The 15,648-nt window shown below is 36.1% G+C and overlaps 1 protein-coding gene across 1 annotated transcript; it reads right to left on the reverse strand.

Moving 5' to 3' along the window:
• Positions 1-7,144: 7,144 nt before the first annotated feature.
• Positions 7,145-9,602, reverse strand: LOC137622565 (uncharacterized; the record flags this gene model as incomplete). The annotated part of the gene is made up of 1 exon (XM_068353170.1): positions 7,145-9,602. A coding segment is annotated over exon 1 (2,235 nt), but the record flags the coding sequence as incomplete, so codon positions are not given.
• Between the last annotated feature and the right edge of the window lie 6,046 nt (positions 9,603-15,648).

Below are 15,648 nucleotides of genomic sequence, written 5' to 3' on the forward strand. Positions count from 1 at the left end.
ATGGACAGTTTAGGGATCATACTCTCATGTATACATACTATATACTTATTCTCATTGTGAGTAGTAACACAATTCAAGTAATTTTCTTTCGTGGTTATGATATACTGTCTACTGTGTATTATGCTCATAACATGTATATAGCTGTTGTGATTTCTACACACACACAAACATACTTAAATACATACATTCATACATACACACATAAGCACACACACACACACACACACACACACACATATATATATATATATATATATATATATATATATATATATATATATATATATATAAATTATATGTAAATCAGAGACGACTGGCAAAATCTGAGGCCCTTTGCGTTAATAGGCGTAGGAGGAGATGATGATGACAATGATCATGATGATGATAGTGATGATGATGATATATATATATATATATATATATATATATATATATATATATATATATATATATATATATATATATATATATATTCATTAATTATGCCTGCTTCAGAGAATGATAAAACTAAGCGACACTGGCATATTAAAAAGCTAGATCAGGGTGTTGTGTATATAACATATGTGAAAGAGGCAGCTGTAAGCTAAGCAAAGCGACTGATGATGCCCTGGAGGGGCAGAGGGAAGGGGTTGGGGTGGGGGCTGGTAATTCCTTCCCCATACACCCTTTTATGGATGAACATAACTCTGGTTGTCCAGTTTTGCGAAGGGATCGTCCCTACCAAGTAGCACAAACAGATTATTTTGGATCCAATGTATATACTTTTTATATATATGCGCATATGTGTATATACAGTGTATATATATATATATATATATATATATATATATATATATATATATATATATATATATATATATATATATATATACAGACACATCTATAAGTTTAAAAACTGGTCATGAACAGGGAGTCAAGAGACAGGACAATTCCCTAGAGACTGACCATACATACAGTACATATGATCAGCGTCCAAGAACCACTCTCCACTAAGCCAGGACCATGGAGGGCCAGGTAATGGCTGCGGATGACTCAGCAGGTATACCCATAGGCTTTCCCACAGCCAACCCCCTTTGCTCACAAAGAGGGTGAGGTTGCACACACTAAGGGAACTAACAAGTTTGAGCGGAACTCGAACCCCAGTCTGGCGATCACCAGGCAGAGATATTACCCTTAGGCCAACTTTTAGTGACTACAAACTAATAAAAAGCTAGTTTTTAGCTGGGATAAACTGCTTGTTATACTCTAGACTCAGAGGAATATGGTGGAAGTCCCATTCGTCACATGTTGTTGGAGAGGTCAGAAAAAGACACCTGTGTACATGTGTGTGTTTGTGTATATATATATATATATATATATATATATATATATATATATATATATATATATATATATATATATATATATATATATATATATATTATATATATATATATATATATATATATATATATATATATATATATATATATATATATATATATATATATATATATATATATATGTATATATACGCACTAGGGTGCCATTTGTTTAAGTGGAACAAAATTAAAGCCTTATTAATTATCCTTTATTCTATTGAACATGAATGTATTCCAAGGTTAATAGATTAACATAATATATTTACAAAATTTATATAATGCTAATACGGTTAAAAAATGATCAATAAAAGATATGACACAAAAATAAAAATGGCATTACTCATGCCGCACCCAGCATATATATAAATCACAGTAAAACTAACAAGAACACTAATGCAAGTTGGGAAGAAAAGAGCAAATCGTCTGCATTGTTTGCCGTGGAGTTACCTCATTTGTTTTTTGACCCTCATAACAAAGGCGCTTAGCGGACGTCTTTTACGACAACGCAAGCACAAACAAGCAGGAATTAGGAATTAGGAATTAGGAATCAGGAATTAATGATAATGGAATATGAGAATGGGAACGGACGCGAAAGCCCCAAAAATTTGTTTTGAAAAAGACATCAAAGGATTCTATTTTAGAGGGGTACGAAGCAAGTTATGATTGAGAGAGAGAGAGAGAGAGAGAGAGAGAGAGAGAGAGAGAGAGAGAGAGAGAGAGAGAGAGAGAGAGAATTAATACCCATGGACGCAATTTTCCATTCAGTTTACCATTGTCGTCTTGTTCATTGATGTCAAGAACTAGCATTTCTTTTTGTAATATTTTTATAACAAATAACAAATTCTTCTTGAAGGTTGTAATACGGTAGAACGGTAATAATAGTAAAAGCCTTCTTTACTGATATAAAAGAAAATGTTACTATAATGAAAAGTAACTGAGCTCCACAAGGCACTAGAAAAGTTGGAAGACCCAGGCCTACATGGCTGAGAACTAGGAAGCATGAATTAGATGATGATGATGAATGTAGAAGTATTAAATTAAAAGCTCAAAAGATAGAGACGACTGGCGAAATCTAACCGAGGCCCTTAGAGTCAATAGGCGTGGGAGGAGGTGATGATGATGATGAAAAGTATAAAAAAGGGCTATTTTTTCAACATCTCACACGACAAGGGATAATTCGCCGACAGAAAAAGAGGGAAACAAACAGACAACAGAACCATGTTTGAGATAAACGGGCGAATAACCTTGCAATGTCGATGGCCCCTGAAAATTATCATCTTTAAATCTATAATAGCAACGTCCGAGCCAAGAAAAAAAAGCGAAAACGTCATATTTTCTGCCTTTTATTTCAATTGAGGTCTCTCTCATTTCGTGGGCGTCCCTGAGAGGACCCTTGCGAAAAGTGAACATGAAATGGGCGTGGAACCTTCCTTCCCCCACCGCCTTCCTCTTCGGCGCCTTCTGCTGTATTGCTTGAAGTGAATCTAGGACGAAAGAGAGAAAGAGGCCCGAGGGGGGAGATAAGTTTTAATCCCTTAAAGACTTGGTTTTAACTGTTATGGACTTCAAACGTGATGGACCAATTCTTGTGGTCGTTGAATGATGAATGAAATACCCATCTTCAACCTCCCCACTTTCAAAAACACCATCATCGTTAGAAGATGCAGTCTCTTCAAGGGCGAGAGGGAGATAACTACCATCTTCTATTTATCACTAGCTAAATAGTTGGCAAAGCAGGATACTATAAGCCCAATGGCTCCAACAGGGAAAAGTACCCCAGTAAGGAAAGGAAATAATGAAATAAATAAACTACATGAACAATAATGAACAATTATAATAAAATATCTTAAGAACAGTAACAACATTGAAATAAATCTTACATATATAAACTATAAAAACAAAAAAAGAGGAAGAGAAATAAGATAAAGTAGCTAGTTTTGTTAGTTAACTTTTCATGGCATATCTGCAGTGCGAGGTACTTCATTAAACTATTTATTCTTCTGGATGTATTTCTAAGGGGAATTTGGAGGCAGGACATGAAGGTCACGTTGTTGCTACCCTCAGTGATATGTAATTTGCCCCGTACATTTCGTGATAAGTTCCCCAAAACATAAAAAATAATGTAATATTTTTTATTAGCGGTTGTTGGCTACACATATAATCATGCTTGCAGTTCATTCCTCATTAACTCATCCTTGAGCATTTCTGTTTCGGTCCAAGGTCAAGTGGATAATAATAATAAGTGGATAGCCTTAATTTATCCGGATTGTCCCTTTGATTAATTAATATAAACTGGCGTCGCAAATAAGTAACCCTGACATACGAAATCCATAAAGAAGAATAAATAGTTTAATATAGGATCTCGTACTGCAGGTATAGAATGAAAAATTAACTAGCAAAATTAGCTATTCTATCTTATTTCTCTTTTTCTTTTTTATTTCTAGGTTTTTATAGTATATATGTAAGATTTATCTTAATGTTGTTACTGTTATTAAGATATTTTATTATAACTGTTCATTACAGTTCGTGTAGGTTATTTATTTCATTGTTTCCTTTCCTCACAGGGCTAGTTTTCCCTCTTGGAGCCTTTGGTTTGCCAGCTATTGTTGTACTTTCGCTAGTAGTAGTAGTAATAATAATAATGATAATAATGTTATAAAATTAAAGTAGTAGTAGTAGTAGTAGTAGTAGTAATAACAATAATAATAATAATAATGTTATAAAATTAAAGTTCATAAGTTGAATAAAACGATACTTTATAAAATTGCTCACATAATGATTATGAAACTAAATGGAATTTCCCAGGGAGCACATTGGCTACAACGCAAACAGGGGTTTTTCATTTTTATGTTCGGATGTATTCATCAACAAGAATATCAAGACATTTTATCTTAACACACACATTATATATATATATATATATATATATATATATATATATATATATATATATATATATATATATATGTGTGTGTGTGTGTACAACAACAATAAAAACAAATGCAGCCGTTTCTAGTCCACTGCAAGACAAAGACCTCAGACATTCACTTATTCATGTCTGGGGTTTGGCCAGATTTCATTACCACGTTGGCCAGTGCGGTTTGGTGATGGTGTGAGACTTTATTCTGATCGCTTACGGAAAACCAATCTAGTATGGGTAGCACTGACAAGTACACCTTTGCTGATCATGGTGATAAACAAACCTTTCACTACGTTAAAATATCATCAATTAGAAATGGATATATATATATATATATATATATATATATATATATATATATATATATATATATATATATATATATATATAGGTATGCCAATGGACTCAGCCCTTCTGTTTCTTATCAACACTTTCTTCAAACAGGTTTTGTTTATACACTGTGCATTTGATCCTACTTTCTCAGGTGCTTGAGAGAGAGAGAGAGAGAGAGAGAGAGAGAGAGAGAGAGAGAGAGAGAGAGAGAGACTGATTAAGTGTGATATGGTGCTATTCATTTTGATGAAGTACTGATCACTCAATGGTATATTTCCTCTCTCTCTCTCTCTCTCTCTCTCTCTCTCTCTCTCTCTCTCTCTCTCTCTCTCTCTCTCTCTCTCTCTCACAACTGTTTACAAATGTCCAATTGATCACTTAGCTGCTCAGGCCATCGTGATGTCTTTGGTTTGTTACCACATGAAAAAACTAGAGAGAGAGAGAGAGAGAGAGAGAGAGAGAGAGAGAGAGAGAGAGAGAGAGAGAGAGAGAGAGAGACGGGGGGGGGGAGCTATAATATGAATGGCAGAACTGCATACAAATTAAACGCAGTGTGTAATTGCTGGGCAAGTAACTTATACTTTCAGAAGTAGCAAATATGATCTACCTTAAACATGACAGAACTAAAAAAAGATAAGGAAACGGATATTAAAATCAATGGCTGCTTATTCACATTTCCCTTTCGCCAGGTCGATTGAAATAGTCTATCATCATCAGCATCATTATCACAATATGGTCGCCAATAAGATATTTTATATTCAAAACGCAACGAAAATAGAAATAAGAAAAAAGAAAACTCTTTCTGTTTGGAGCACCACTCTCTGGCGTCGTCTGTCTGAAGCGAAATGACAATTTGATGAATAGGAGACGATGCAGCTGATGTTTTGAACACCACCTTCATCATCATTATCCGTCGTCGTCTATTTGGACATTCATGGAACTAATAAGATGAATAATGAGGGTCACGTCTGTTTGCACGCCCATTAAGCCTCCGTGACTGTATTTAGCTGCAACCGAACGCAATTCACATCGATGAGGCAAATAGGAGAAGGTAATATAGAGAATAAGCTTGAGAATTCCTCGCGAAATCTTGTACTCTCGACGATGTCCACTGGACAATTTCTCCAATAAAGATTTGTAGGTTGAAAGAACCAAGAGTTGGTATGGTAAAAACTATGAATTGACAGTGAGGATTTAAACCAAAGACAAAGAAAACTATTGAGTTTAATAAGTGAAATTATAAATGTTGAACTGCCGTTTCTCGTCTTGAGAGGAAATCACCCGAAAAGCTGTCTTCGGATGTATGCACCACTTCCTCTCCACAGTAACTCATCTACCATATGTAAAGGACCTAAAATAATAATAAAAAAGAATTTACACTTCTTGAAAAAATCAATTTAACGTAAGAAATTAAATTTGACAAATTTAACGTGAAGGGAATGAAATTCAGCAAGCTAGCTTCGTGAAAACGTAAATTTCGTAAATGAACACTCGTTACTAAATAAGAAAAACAATATATAAATTACGTTCGTAGTTAATCTTAGTCAAAATGAAAATAATGGTTTACAAACCAAATGCACAAGTATAATGGTAATGCTAAAATCCTTTACTTTAATTTTTTCGACGTGTTGGCGACCATAATTTAAACTATAACAAGCGTAAATTATATCTAAGAAACAGATCAATCCTATTGAGCCTGCATAAGGTCTCTCAACTGACTTACGTTTCTTTAGATCCTGGTCTTTCGTGGATAGATGATAAGTCCAGTTGCTCGTGTTGCTTCTCTCCGAACATGAAGTCCTATCGCTCGGCCTAGGTGGAGTTTATCGCTCCATGACACTTGAAATCTTCAGTGTAAAAAAATTGTCAGAAAATCTCCTTTCCGGACTGCTTTCTGTGTTGGTCTCTGACTCTACCCCGCTGGGAATCTGTCTTACTGGAATCTGCCTTCTCTGGATTCTGGACCGCTGAATATAAATACTCAAAAGGCACAGTGAGTGGATATTTAACTGTCAAACAGTCAGTTTAAAGAACTATTCAGGCTCAATAGTAAACAGTCGGAAATTATCCTATAGTCATAAAACAAATTACCATTAAACAAATGCCCATAGTTCCAACCACCACCAAAGTAAACAAAAGACACAATGTACTTTTCAATACAAACAAAAATATACGAAAAGCATAAAGATATTTCTTTACACTCCACACCAAGGGTTCTACATTTAATTTTTTGTTAAATGTAGAACTCTGGAATAACTAGAAAAATTTCAGCCTTTTCTTTTACATTCCAGGCCAAGGGTTCTACATTTATATCCTTAGTAAATGTAGGACTAATCCCAAATTATATATGAATATATATATATATAATTGTGAAATGAGCAAAATTATGTACAATTAATAAACCCAACTATGTACAGTTATGTTCCTGAAAGGTTCCTCAAATGTCACTGATCATACCTCGAGTCTTTTGCATGCTTTGCAGAGCAGCTTTCCTCTTGGGCCTCTCTTTATTCTGAGGCTTATCTTCCCCCAGTTTTGCCGTGGGATCGGTAGTATTAACAGAAATATGATCTGTCAATGTTTTAATATTTGATTGTGACATTTCCTTGCGCGTTAATATAGGGATTAAAGATGTGACGTGTCGTCGAACCATCTCCCTGTTTTTACCTTTAAGCAGAACAGCGTCAGTTACTTCATCAAGTACGTTAGTTTTAACGTCTTTAACAACTGCCAATGGGAAATTGGTAGGTTTGCAATTCTCCTCTTTTATCAGTACAATGTCCCCTACCTGTAATTTTTTGTGGGTAACCGGCTTATATCTACTTTTATCATTGACAGCCTGAGTCATCAAATTATTCAAAAATTCTGCATTGTAGGTTTCTATCAAATGTGTGCGCACTTTCTTCAGTTTCTCATAACTTGTTCTTATGGTATCAATAGGGTCAGTGTTTAAAGACCAATCAGGATCATTGCTAGTGGGAAGCGGCTGCATGGCTGGAATAAGATTCAAAGATATTAAGTCCAAGCCATGTATTAACTTCTCTGGGGTAATAGGGTCTGGAATTACGTCATCACTGGTATCTCTTAGACCTTCCGAGAAAGCAATAGGCCTTCGATTAACCAGGTGAATAGTTTGTGAAACCACAAACTCAAAATCTCTGTATTGAAGAACATTTTTCTTGATTGAGCAATGAAGCAACTGACGGACCATCTTCACACATACTTCCACTAATCCCCCAAGAGGATGATGGCCTTTAAAATATTGCTCAAATTTTAATGGCCGTACTCCTTGTTCTTCAAAAAAATTCTGGGTTTCTGGATCATTCAGAAAGTCAGTAATTATGTTAGCTCCTGCAACTAAGGATGAACCAAGATCAGATAAACATAATTCAGGCACTCCATATTCAAATGAATGAAGCTGTAAAGCTCTAATGAACTCACCTGAGGTCATGTCAAGACAAACTTTTAAATTAATAGCCCTAGACCAGAGGCAAGTTATGCAAAGAATCCAGACTTTCACCTTTTTGCCATTGTAAAGTACAAAGTAAGGGCCTATGTGATCTATGAATATTGTACGAAAGGGAACACTAGGTGGTTCTTGTCTGAATAACCTGTAGGGAGATTGATTTAGTTTAATAGCTCTCTGCTTCAGTTTTCTACAAAGTATGCATTCTTGCAGGATGCGTTTCACAACAGAGAAACAGTGTGGAATCCAAAATTGTCTTCTTAATTCAGACAAAACCTTGTAACAGCCTGAGTGATACATTTTCTCATGCAAATCTAAAACAATTAATTTTGTGATGTAGCTATCCTTAGGAAGCAAAACAGGAAATCTGTAATTCTTATCATTTTTCCATCTTGAGAATTTGCTTTTCACTCTTAGAATTCCCTCATTATCAGGATATACATTGAGTTGGTTAACAATGTTTGGGATATCTTTAACGAACGTAGAACCACTGTCAAAATACCTGAATATCTCGGGAAAATAAATGTGCTGTTCTATTCTAATTATGTAATTCATTGCCTTGGCATACAAGTTTTCGTCAAGAACTCTCAGGTTTCCATACCTCTCAGGATACCTGGAGTAAAGTTTGCATTTTAGGCTCTCAATAAACTTAAACACGTACCTATAAACAGATACAAGCCTAGACAAACTGGAAAATTTGTTTACAGTCACCAAGTGCTCTGGTTCTCCCTTACCGGCTGCACCAGTAATAATTTGGCCGGATTTGAAAGACGCAGAACACCCAACTGTTGATGCTAAATGTTCTGCACATTCCTCTTCGGTGGAGCCGAAATTAATTTGATTGTAATTCTCCGAAACAACATCCCCTGATTTTGCCCTGGGGTTTGGTACAATGAAATTCATTATATCACTGCGACTTGAATAGAAGTTAGCAGATTCTTTCAAAAACACTGGCCCAGAGAGGAAATTAGACTTAACGGTAGTTTTATATGAAGCTACACGAGTGACAAGGTCAGCTGGATTTTCAATACCTGAAACAAATTGAAATCTTATAGGATGCATCTCACACAAGGTAATTAAATGTTCTAACCTATTACGGATAAAGGTGCTGTGTTTATGCATCTTATCTAATTTATAACAATAGGAATTAATCCAGGATAAGGATACCAAGCTATCAGAAAACAAATAGAGTTCTTTGATGTTGATTGCTTCAACACATGAGGGCCCAGTTAATTCCTTATAGGTATCTATTAACACTTCTGCACCCAAAGTAATGGCCTGAAACTCAAGGGAAGGCATGCTCTTCCCAGATAATTGCTTATTCACAAAACGGTTCTTAGCTAGAACAAAGTTCACTTCTAATGACTGGATATCCTGAATAAAGATAACAGTTCCGTATATATCCTTACTACTATCTGTAAAGGCAATCAGTTTATATTCTCCATTTCTCTGGCCAACAAATCTTCTAATTCCGAGGCTGGGAGAGGAATTTGCTTGTCGACATATGTTTTTCCATTCTTTAATTTCTACATCCGGCAATTTGGAGTCCCAGATATAGGACGAATCACATTGTAATTTATGTAGAAAGAGCCGTGCTCGATTTAGAATGGGCAAAGTAAAGCCAAATACGTCATAGTGACTGGCAATAGTTTTCAAAACATTCCTCTTTGTATTTGCCTCACCATCTAAAACTAGAGGCTTAGTGGATAGGGTATCATCAACTCGATCCCATAAGAGCCCCAATAATTTGACTGATCTGCTAGTTTTCTCGCCAGAGCTGTTATCAATTTCCTCTTGAATTTCAGTATCATTTGTTACAAACTGCTGAAGATAAAATTTATAGGGCTCAAATATTCCTTTTAACTCTTGAAAGGCCCACTTCAATTTTTCACTATTATTTGCAGTAATACTGCCATTATCCATATATATTAATGAATAAATGTGTCTTTTAAGCAAATTTACCTGGTCATCATCATCAGTGTCAATCATCAAAATCTTATAAAGTCCAAGTAATAATATGCAAGGGGAACAAACAAGACCAAATGGAAGTCTTAAGCTACGATATGCAACAACACTGTAATCTCCTTTTTGTACATTACGATGCCATAGAAAAAGTAACTTGCTGGAATCTAGATCAGAGAGGCATATGTTGAGAAAGGCTTTTTTAATATCAAAACACAGGAGTTTGGAATCAAAGCGTAGCTGTAATAAAGCTGTGGTGATCTTTTGGTTCAAACAAGGTCCACTCAACATGGCTTGATTGTGACTCATGGTTACTCCCTGTAAAGGATTATTTTCACATAAATTAGATAAAAATACTACTCGACATTTTGTAGTGTCACGTTCTGGTTTAAATACTGCCATGTGGGCCAAGAAACTGTGATTTGGATTTTCCTCCAAGTACTGATCAAGGTTGTCAATTCTTTCTATAATGCCTTGTTCAGATTGCTCTCTAAAGCATTGGTCGATTAATTTCAACTTTACTCCATCACCCTTAGAGTATCTTTGGAAATTTGAATTTAGAATTTTAGTAGCTAGAGTTTTATTTTGCCCTAGCAAATGTTTCACTTTGTGATTCCAGATTAGTGGCATAATTAACCTGCCGTCTTCGTTACGCCTTGTATTTTGAAGAACATAATTTATTATTCTTTCGTTTTCAACTACCTTACCGGGAAATATTTGCGTGTCATAATTCAAGGTATCTGTACAACACTTATCAAGGATCTCTCGAGTAGCTCTTTCCAAGGAAGCATAATTGATTCTCCCCGCATCGTTCACTATTGCTATCCTGCCTTCACTTTCTGTTCGATCATCACAATCTAGGAGAGGATCTAAAGAATTATGACTTGAAAGGGCAAGATCCTCACATGTATACAAAGGCACTTCAGCTTTTGTCTGTTCTTCCCCAAAGCAAGGAGGGAGGTGCTTCAAATTGCTCCTAATTTGATCTGTGTTACCCACTAGCATTACACCTGCGGCAGTCAAGGAATAAACCGACGGTGCATCATTCTCATTACCCCCAAATGAAACTGTTGTTTCAGGAAGACAATAAGCAAAATTTGACCCGAGAATAAAATCTATGTTATTAATTTCATCTTTTCCGTCCTTCAAGAAGTCATCAGCCAAGGAATATCCCCTGTTCATAAATTCCCGAACAATTTTCTGCAAGCCAGGCAATTTCAATGAAGTGTGAATAGATGGCACACCCGTTGCTTCAATCTCGTAAATATGATCTCCAATCGTCAAAGGCACTTTGTAAGACTTAGTATGATAAACTTTGGAAGAGTTAAATCCATTGATTTTGATTCTGAGATCAGAATTTATGACAGGCAAGTTTTCATACTTTGCCCTCTCCTCTAATATGAAGTTTGACTGACACCCGCTGTCCCTCATGCAACGAATCTTTGTCTCTTCCTGAAGGATGCAAGAAAAGGTAGGAAGTATTGCGTGGCTACAGTCTGTGACTTTGAACGACTCAGAAAATCTCTCAACAAATATCATGCTTGAATTACTCTCCTTCACAACTCGATCACCTTGTTTAGAATTTTCCTTTTTCAATTTTACATTACTTTGACCACTATCCCTCAGGACTCCACTGCTTTCTTGGCCCATGCATAAAAATCTGAAGTGCCAAGCGCCACAATCGCAACGTTTCCGGAAGTGAAATTTGCAGGTATCCTCATTATGATCCAACCTGCCGCATTTTATACAAGCCTTCAAATTTCTTAGCTTGTTGATTTTTAACCTAGGTTCCGGATACTTTTCACATTTGTGAATGGGATGTGAGGAGTCACCATCCTCATTACATAAAGGACACACTTTGAAAACGTTCAGTGACGGGCCTGTTTGGTAATCAACATTTACAGCAAAACTTGTAGCTCTCTTAGGACAAAGTTCTCTTGCTTTCTGTTTAATTTTATACTGTCGTTGACTGGTTAAATACCTTTCAGTGGCTTCAAAAAATTTATCTGCTATCTGATTCAAAGATGGCCTGGTTTCGTTGGTGATATGAATTAAATGAGATTGGAAGTTCTCATTTAAACCATGCCAGGCAAAATACTGTAAAATATCTTCTGAAGTTATTTTTAAAGCGCTAATGGATCCGCAAATAGAATTAATTTTCCCTATGTACTCAAACGGTTCTGTATTGTAATCAAGTTTCAGATTCGACATTTGTTTGATGACATTGAATTTTCTAGTGACGGGAGAGGCTAAAGCATTCAACAAAAGATCTCTTGCTACGTTATAAGAATGCTGTATGCTGTCCAAGGAATTTATCAAAGACAAGGCACGCCCTGAAATTTGCTGTTTCAAAAGTAAGAATTTATCGTAGTCAGAATAATTGAAGCGTTTCGTCGTATCTTCAAATTGCTGAAAAAACCTAATAAGATCCTCTCCCTCTTCACTTTTGAATTTAGGTAAAGGGGCAGTTGCGCTCTTAAGCATGCTGTTCAATGTGCTTCCAGAAACTTCCAAACTGGAATGATTTGGACTGGATGTAGCTAGATGAGACAGAGTAGACAAACATTCATTGATCCTATCTTCATACTTACAACATTCTTCAATTTCTATATCATTTTCAGCTATGGCTTTCGTCTCATCCTCTGAGTTTAATTCCCATTTCAGGGTTCGAATGACCGAGTCGGCCTTTTCAAGCTCATCCTGGAGTCTTTTCAATTTACTAACAAGGCAGTCTCTCTCCCGAGGAGTAATATTACCAAAACTGTCTAATTCAGAATGAATACGGTTGACCTGTCCTCGATAGTTAGCCCTAGAGCTAATCAGAAATTTCAAGTCTTTTGACATGCCTGCGATCCCCTTACAAACCTAATGAAATGAATATAATCTAGAAAGTCACAAATGACTCATTCAAAAAAAAATTTGAACTAGACCTCCCGACAGAAACTGCTTAAGGGGCACAATGAAAAGTCGTTAAGACCTCTAAGTAAAAGTAACCAGTTGTTAAAAAACAACCCTAAATCACCAAAACAAATTCGAATGGCCGAGCGGATAAGAAAACAAAGGACAGAGAAACGGCAACAACTAGCAAATAACCAACAAGTCCCTGTTCGGGCGCCATATGGTAAAAACTATGAATTGACAGTGAGGATTTAAACCAAAGACAAAGAAAACTATTGAGTTTAATAAGTGAAATTATAAATGTTGAATTGCCGTTTCTCGTCTTGAGAGGAAATCACCCGAAAAGCTGTCTTCGGATGTATGCACCACTTCCTCTCCACAGTAACTCATCTACCATATGTAAAGGACCTAAAATAATAATAAAAAAGAATTTACACTTCTTGAAAAAATCAATTTAACGTAAGAAATTAAATTTGACAAATTTAACGTGAAGGGAATGAAATTCAGCAAGCTAGCTTCGTGAAAACGTAAATTTCGTAAATGAACACTCGTTACTAAATAAGAAAAACAATATATAAATTACGTTCGTAGTTAATCTTAGTCAAAATGAAAATAATGGTTTACAAACCAAATGCACAAGTATAATGGTAATGCTAAAATCCTTTACTTTAATTTTTTCGACGTGTTGGCGACCATAATTTAAACTATAACAAGCGTAAATTATATCTAAGAAACAGATCAATCCTATTGAGCCTGCATAAGGTCTCTCAACTGACTTACGTTTCTTTAGATCCTGGTCTTTCGTGGATAGATGATAAGTCCAGTTGCTCGTGTTGCTTCTCTCCGAACATGAAGTCCTATCGCTCGGCCTAGGTGGAGTTTATCGCTCCATGACACTTGAAATCTTCAGTGTAAAAAAATTGTCAGAAAATCTCCTTTCCGGACTGCTTTCTGTGTTGGTCTCTGACTCTACCCCGCTGGGAATCTGTCTTACTGGAATCTGCCTTCTCTGGATTCTGGACCGCTGAATATAAATACTCAAAAGGCACAGTGAGTGGATATTTAACTGTCAAACAGTCAGTTTAAAGAACTATTCAGGCTCAATAGTAAACAGTCGGAAATTATCCTATAGTCATAAAACAAATTACCATTAAACAAATGCCCATAGTTCCAACCACCACCAAAGTAAACAAAAGACACAATGTACTTTTCAATACAAACAAAAATATACGAAAAGCATAAAGATATTTCTTTACAGTTGGGGACGAACTTTAAACACTAGGGGTTATTGAGTGGGACCTCCATTGGGGTTGTGGATTGCCTAATCTAGGATGGGGGATTGATTGAGGGAGACAGACTGGGATATGTGGGGAAGGGAAGAGAGAGAGAGAGAGAGAGAGAGAGAGAGAGAGAGAGAGAGAGAGAGAGAGAGAGAGAGAGAGAGATACAAGGATTTTTGATGTCTCGTAGACTTTTTAGTCCATCCAGGGAGACTCCATTTGCTCTTGGGTCGAGGGATTTAGTTTTTAGTTTAAACATTTTGAGTTTTTATGATCTTGCCTAACTGATTCTTACACTCGTTTACCGTGTTGACAGAGAGAGAGAGAGAGAGAGAGAGAGAGAGAGAGAGAGAGAGAGAGAGAGAGAGAGAGAGAGAGTTCAAGGAAATATCAGTAACAAGCTCTTTAATTCAGACCTTATTATTCACTTGGCTGAATTCAATGGATTAGGATCCAAGGCTAAAACAAACATGTCGTTAGATACCATCTATAAGTTATTTCAGAGAGATTGGCTGATTCGTTATTCTCCTTGGTTCTCAGAAGGCCCAATCCAAGGGGGCAGGTCCTCGTTCTCTCCAATCCATATTTGATGTGGTTCTTTGATATGATTGAGATTGGACTTTGTGGTATGAAGAGGCAATATTCGTCTTTTTTTATGATCAGATCTAAATTTGCTTGATTATTTTTTGTCTCTTTCAGCCTGTCTAAATGTAATTTTACTATCGGATTGTCTCTGTGCCTATATTATTCTGCCGTTTATCGTCTAAACTTGGAATGACTCACGCAGTCTATCAGTTTTTTATTTTACTACATGAGCTCAGACTACTTTTGTCTGTTTGCCTGTCGTTTTACAGTCTGAAATTGGACTGTCTAGGTATTTTGGTCTTTCATTTTACTGCATGAATTCTGATTTTCTCTGTCTGCTATTTGTCGTTTTACTGTCTAAACTTGGGATGTCTCTCTATGAAAATTGGTCGTTTCTTTTACTGTATGAACTCTGATTATCTGTCTGTTATCTGGCGTTTTACTGTCTAAGCTTGGTGTGTCTCTCTATGAATATTGGTCGTTACTTTTACTGCATGAACTCGGATTATCTGTCTGTTATCTGTCGTTTTACTGTCTAAGCTTGGTGTGTCTCTCTATGAATATTGGTCCTTCCTTTTACTGCATGAACTCTGATTACTTCTGTCTGTTATCTGTCATTTTACTGTCTAAGCTCGGTGTATCTCTCTATGAATATTGGTCCTTCCTTTTACTGCATGAACTCTGATTACTTCTGTCTGTTATCTGTCATTTTACTGTCTAAGCTCGGTGTATCTCTCTATGAATATTGGTCCTTCCTTTTACTGCATGAACTCTGATTATTTCTGTCTGTTATCTGTCATTTTACTGTCTAAGCTCGGTGTGTCTCTCTATGAATATTGGTCC

The sequence above is a fragment of the Palaemon carinicauda genome, chromosome 29 (assembly GCF_036898095.1).
Source record: "Palaemon carinicauda isolate YSFRI2023 chromosome 29, ASM3689809v2, whole genome shotgun sequence".
NCBI classification, from domain to species: domain Eukaryota; kingdom Metazoa; phylum Arthropoda; class Malacostraca; order Decapoda; family Palaemonidae; genus Palaemon; species Palaemon carinicauda.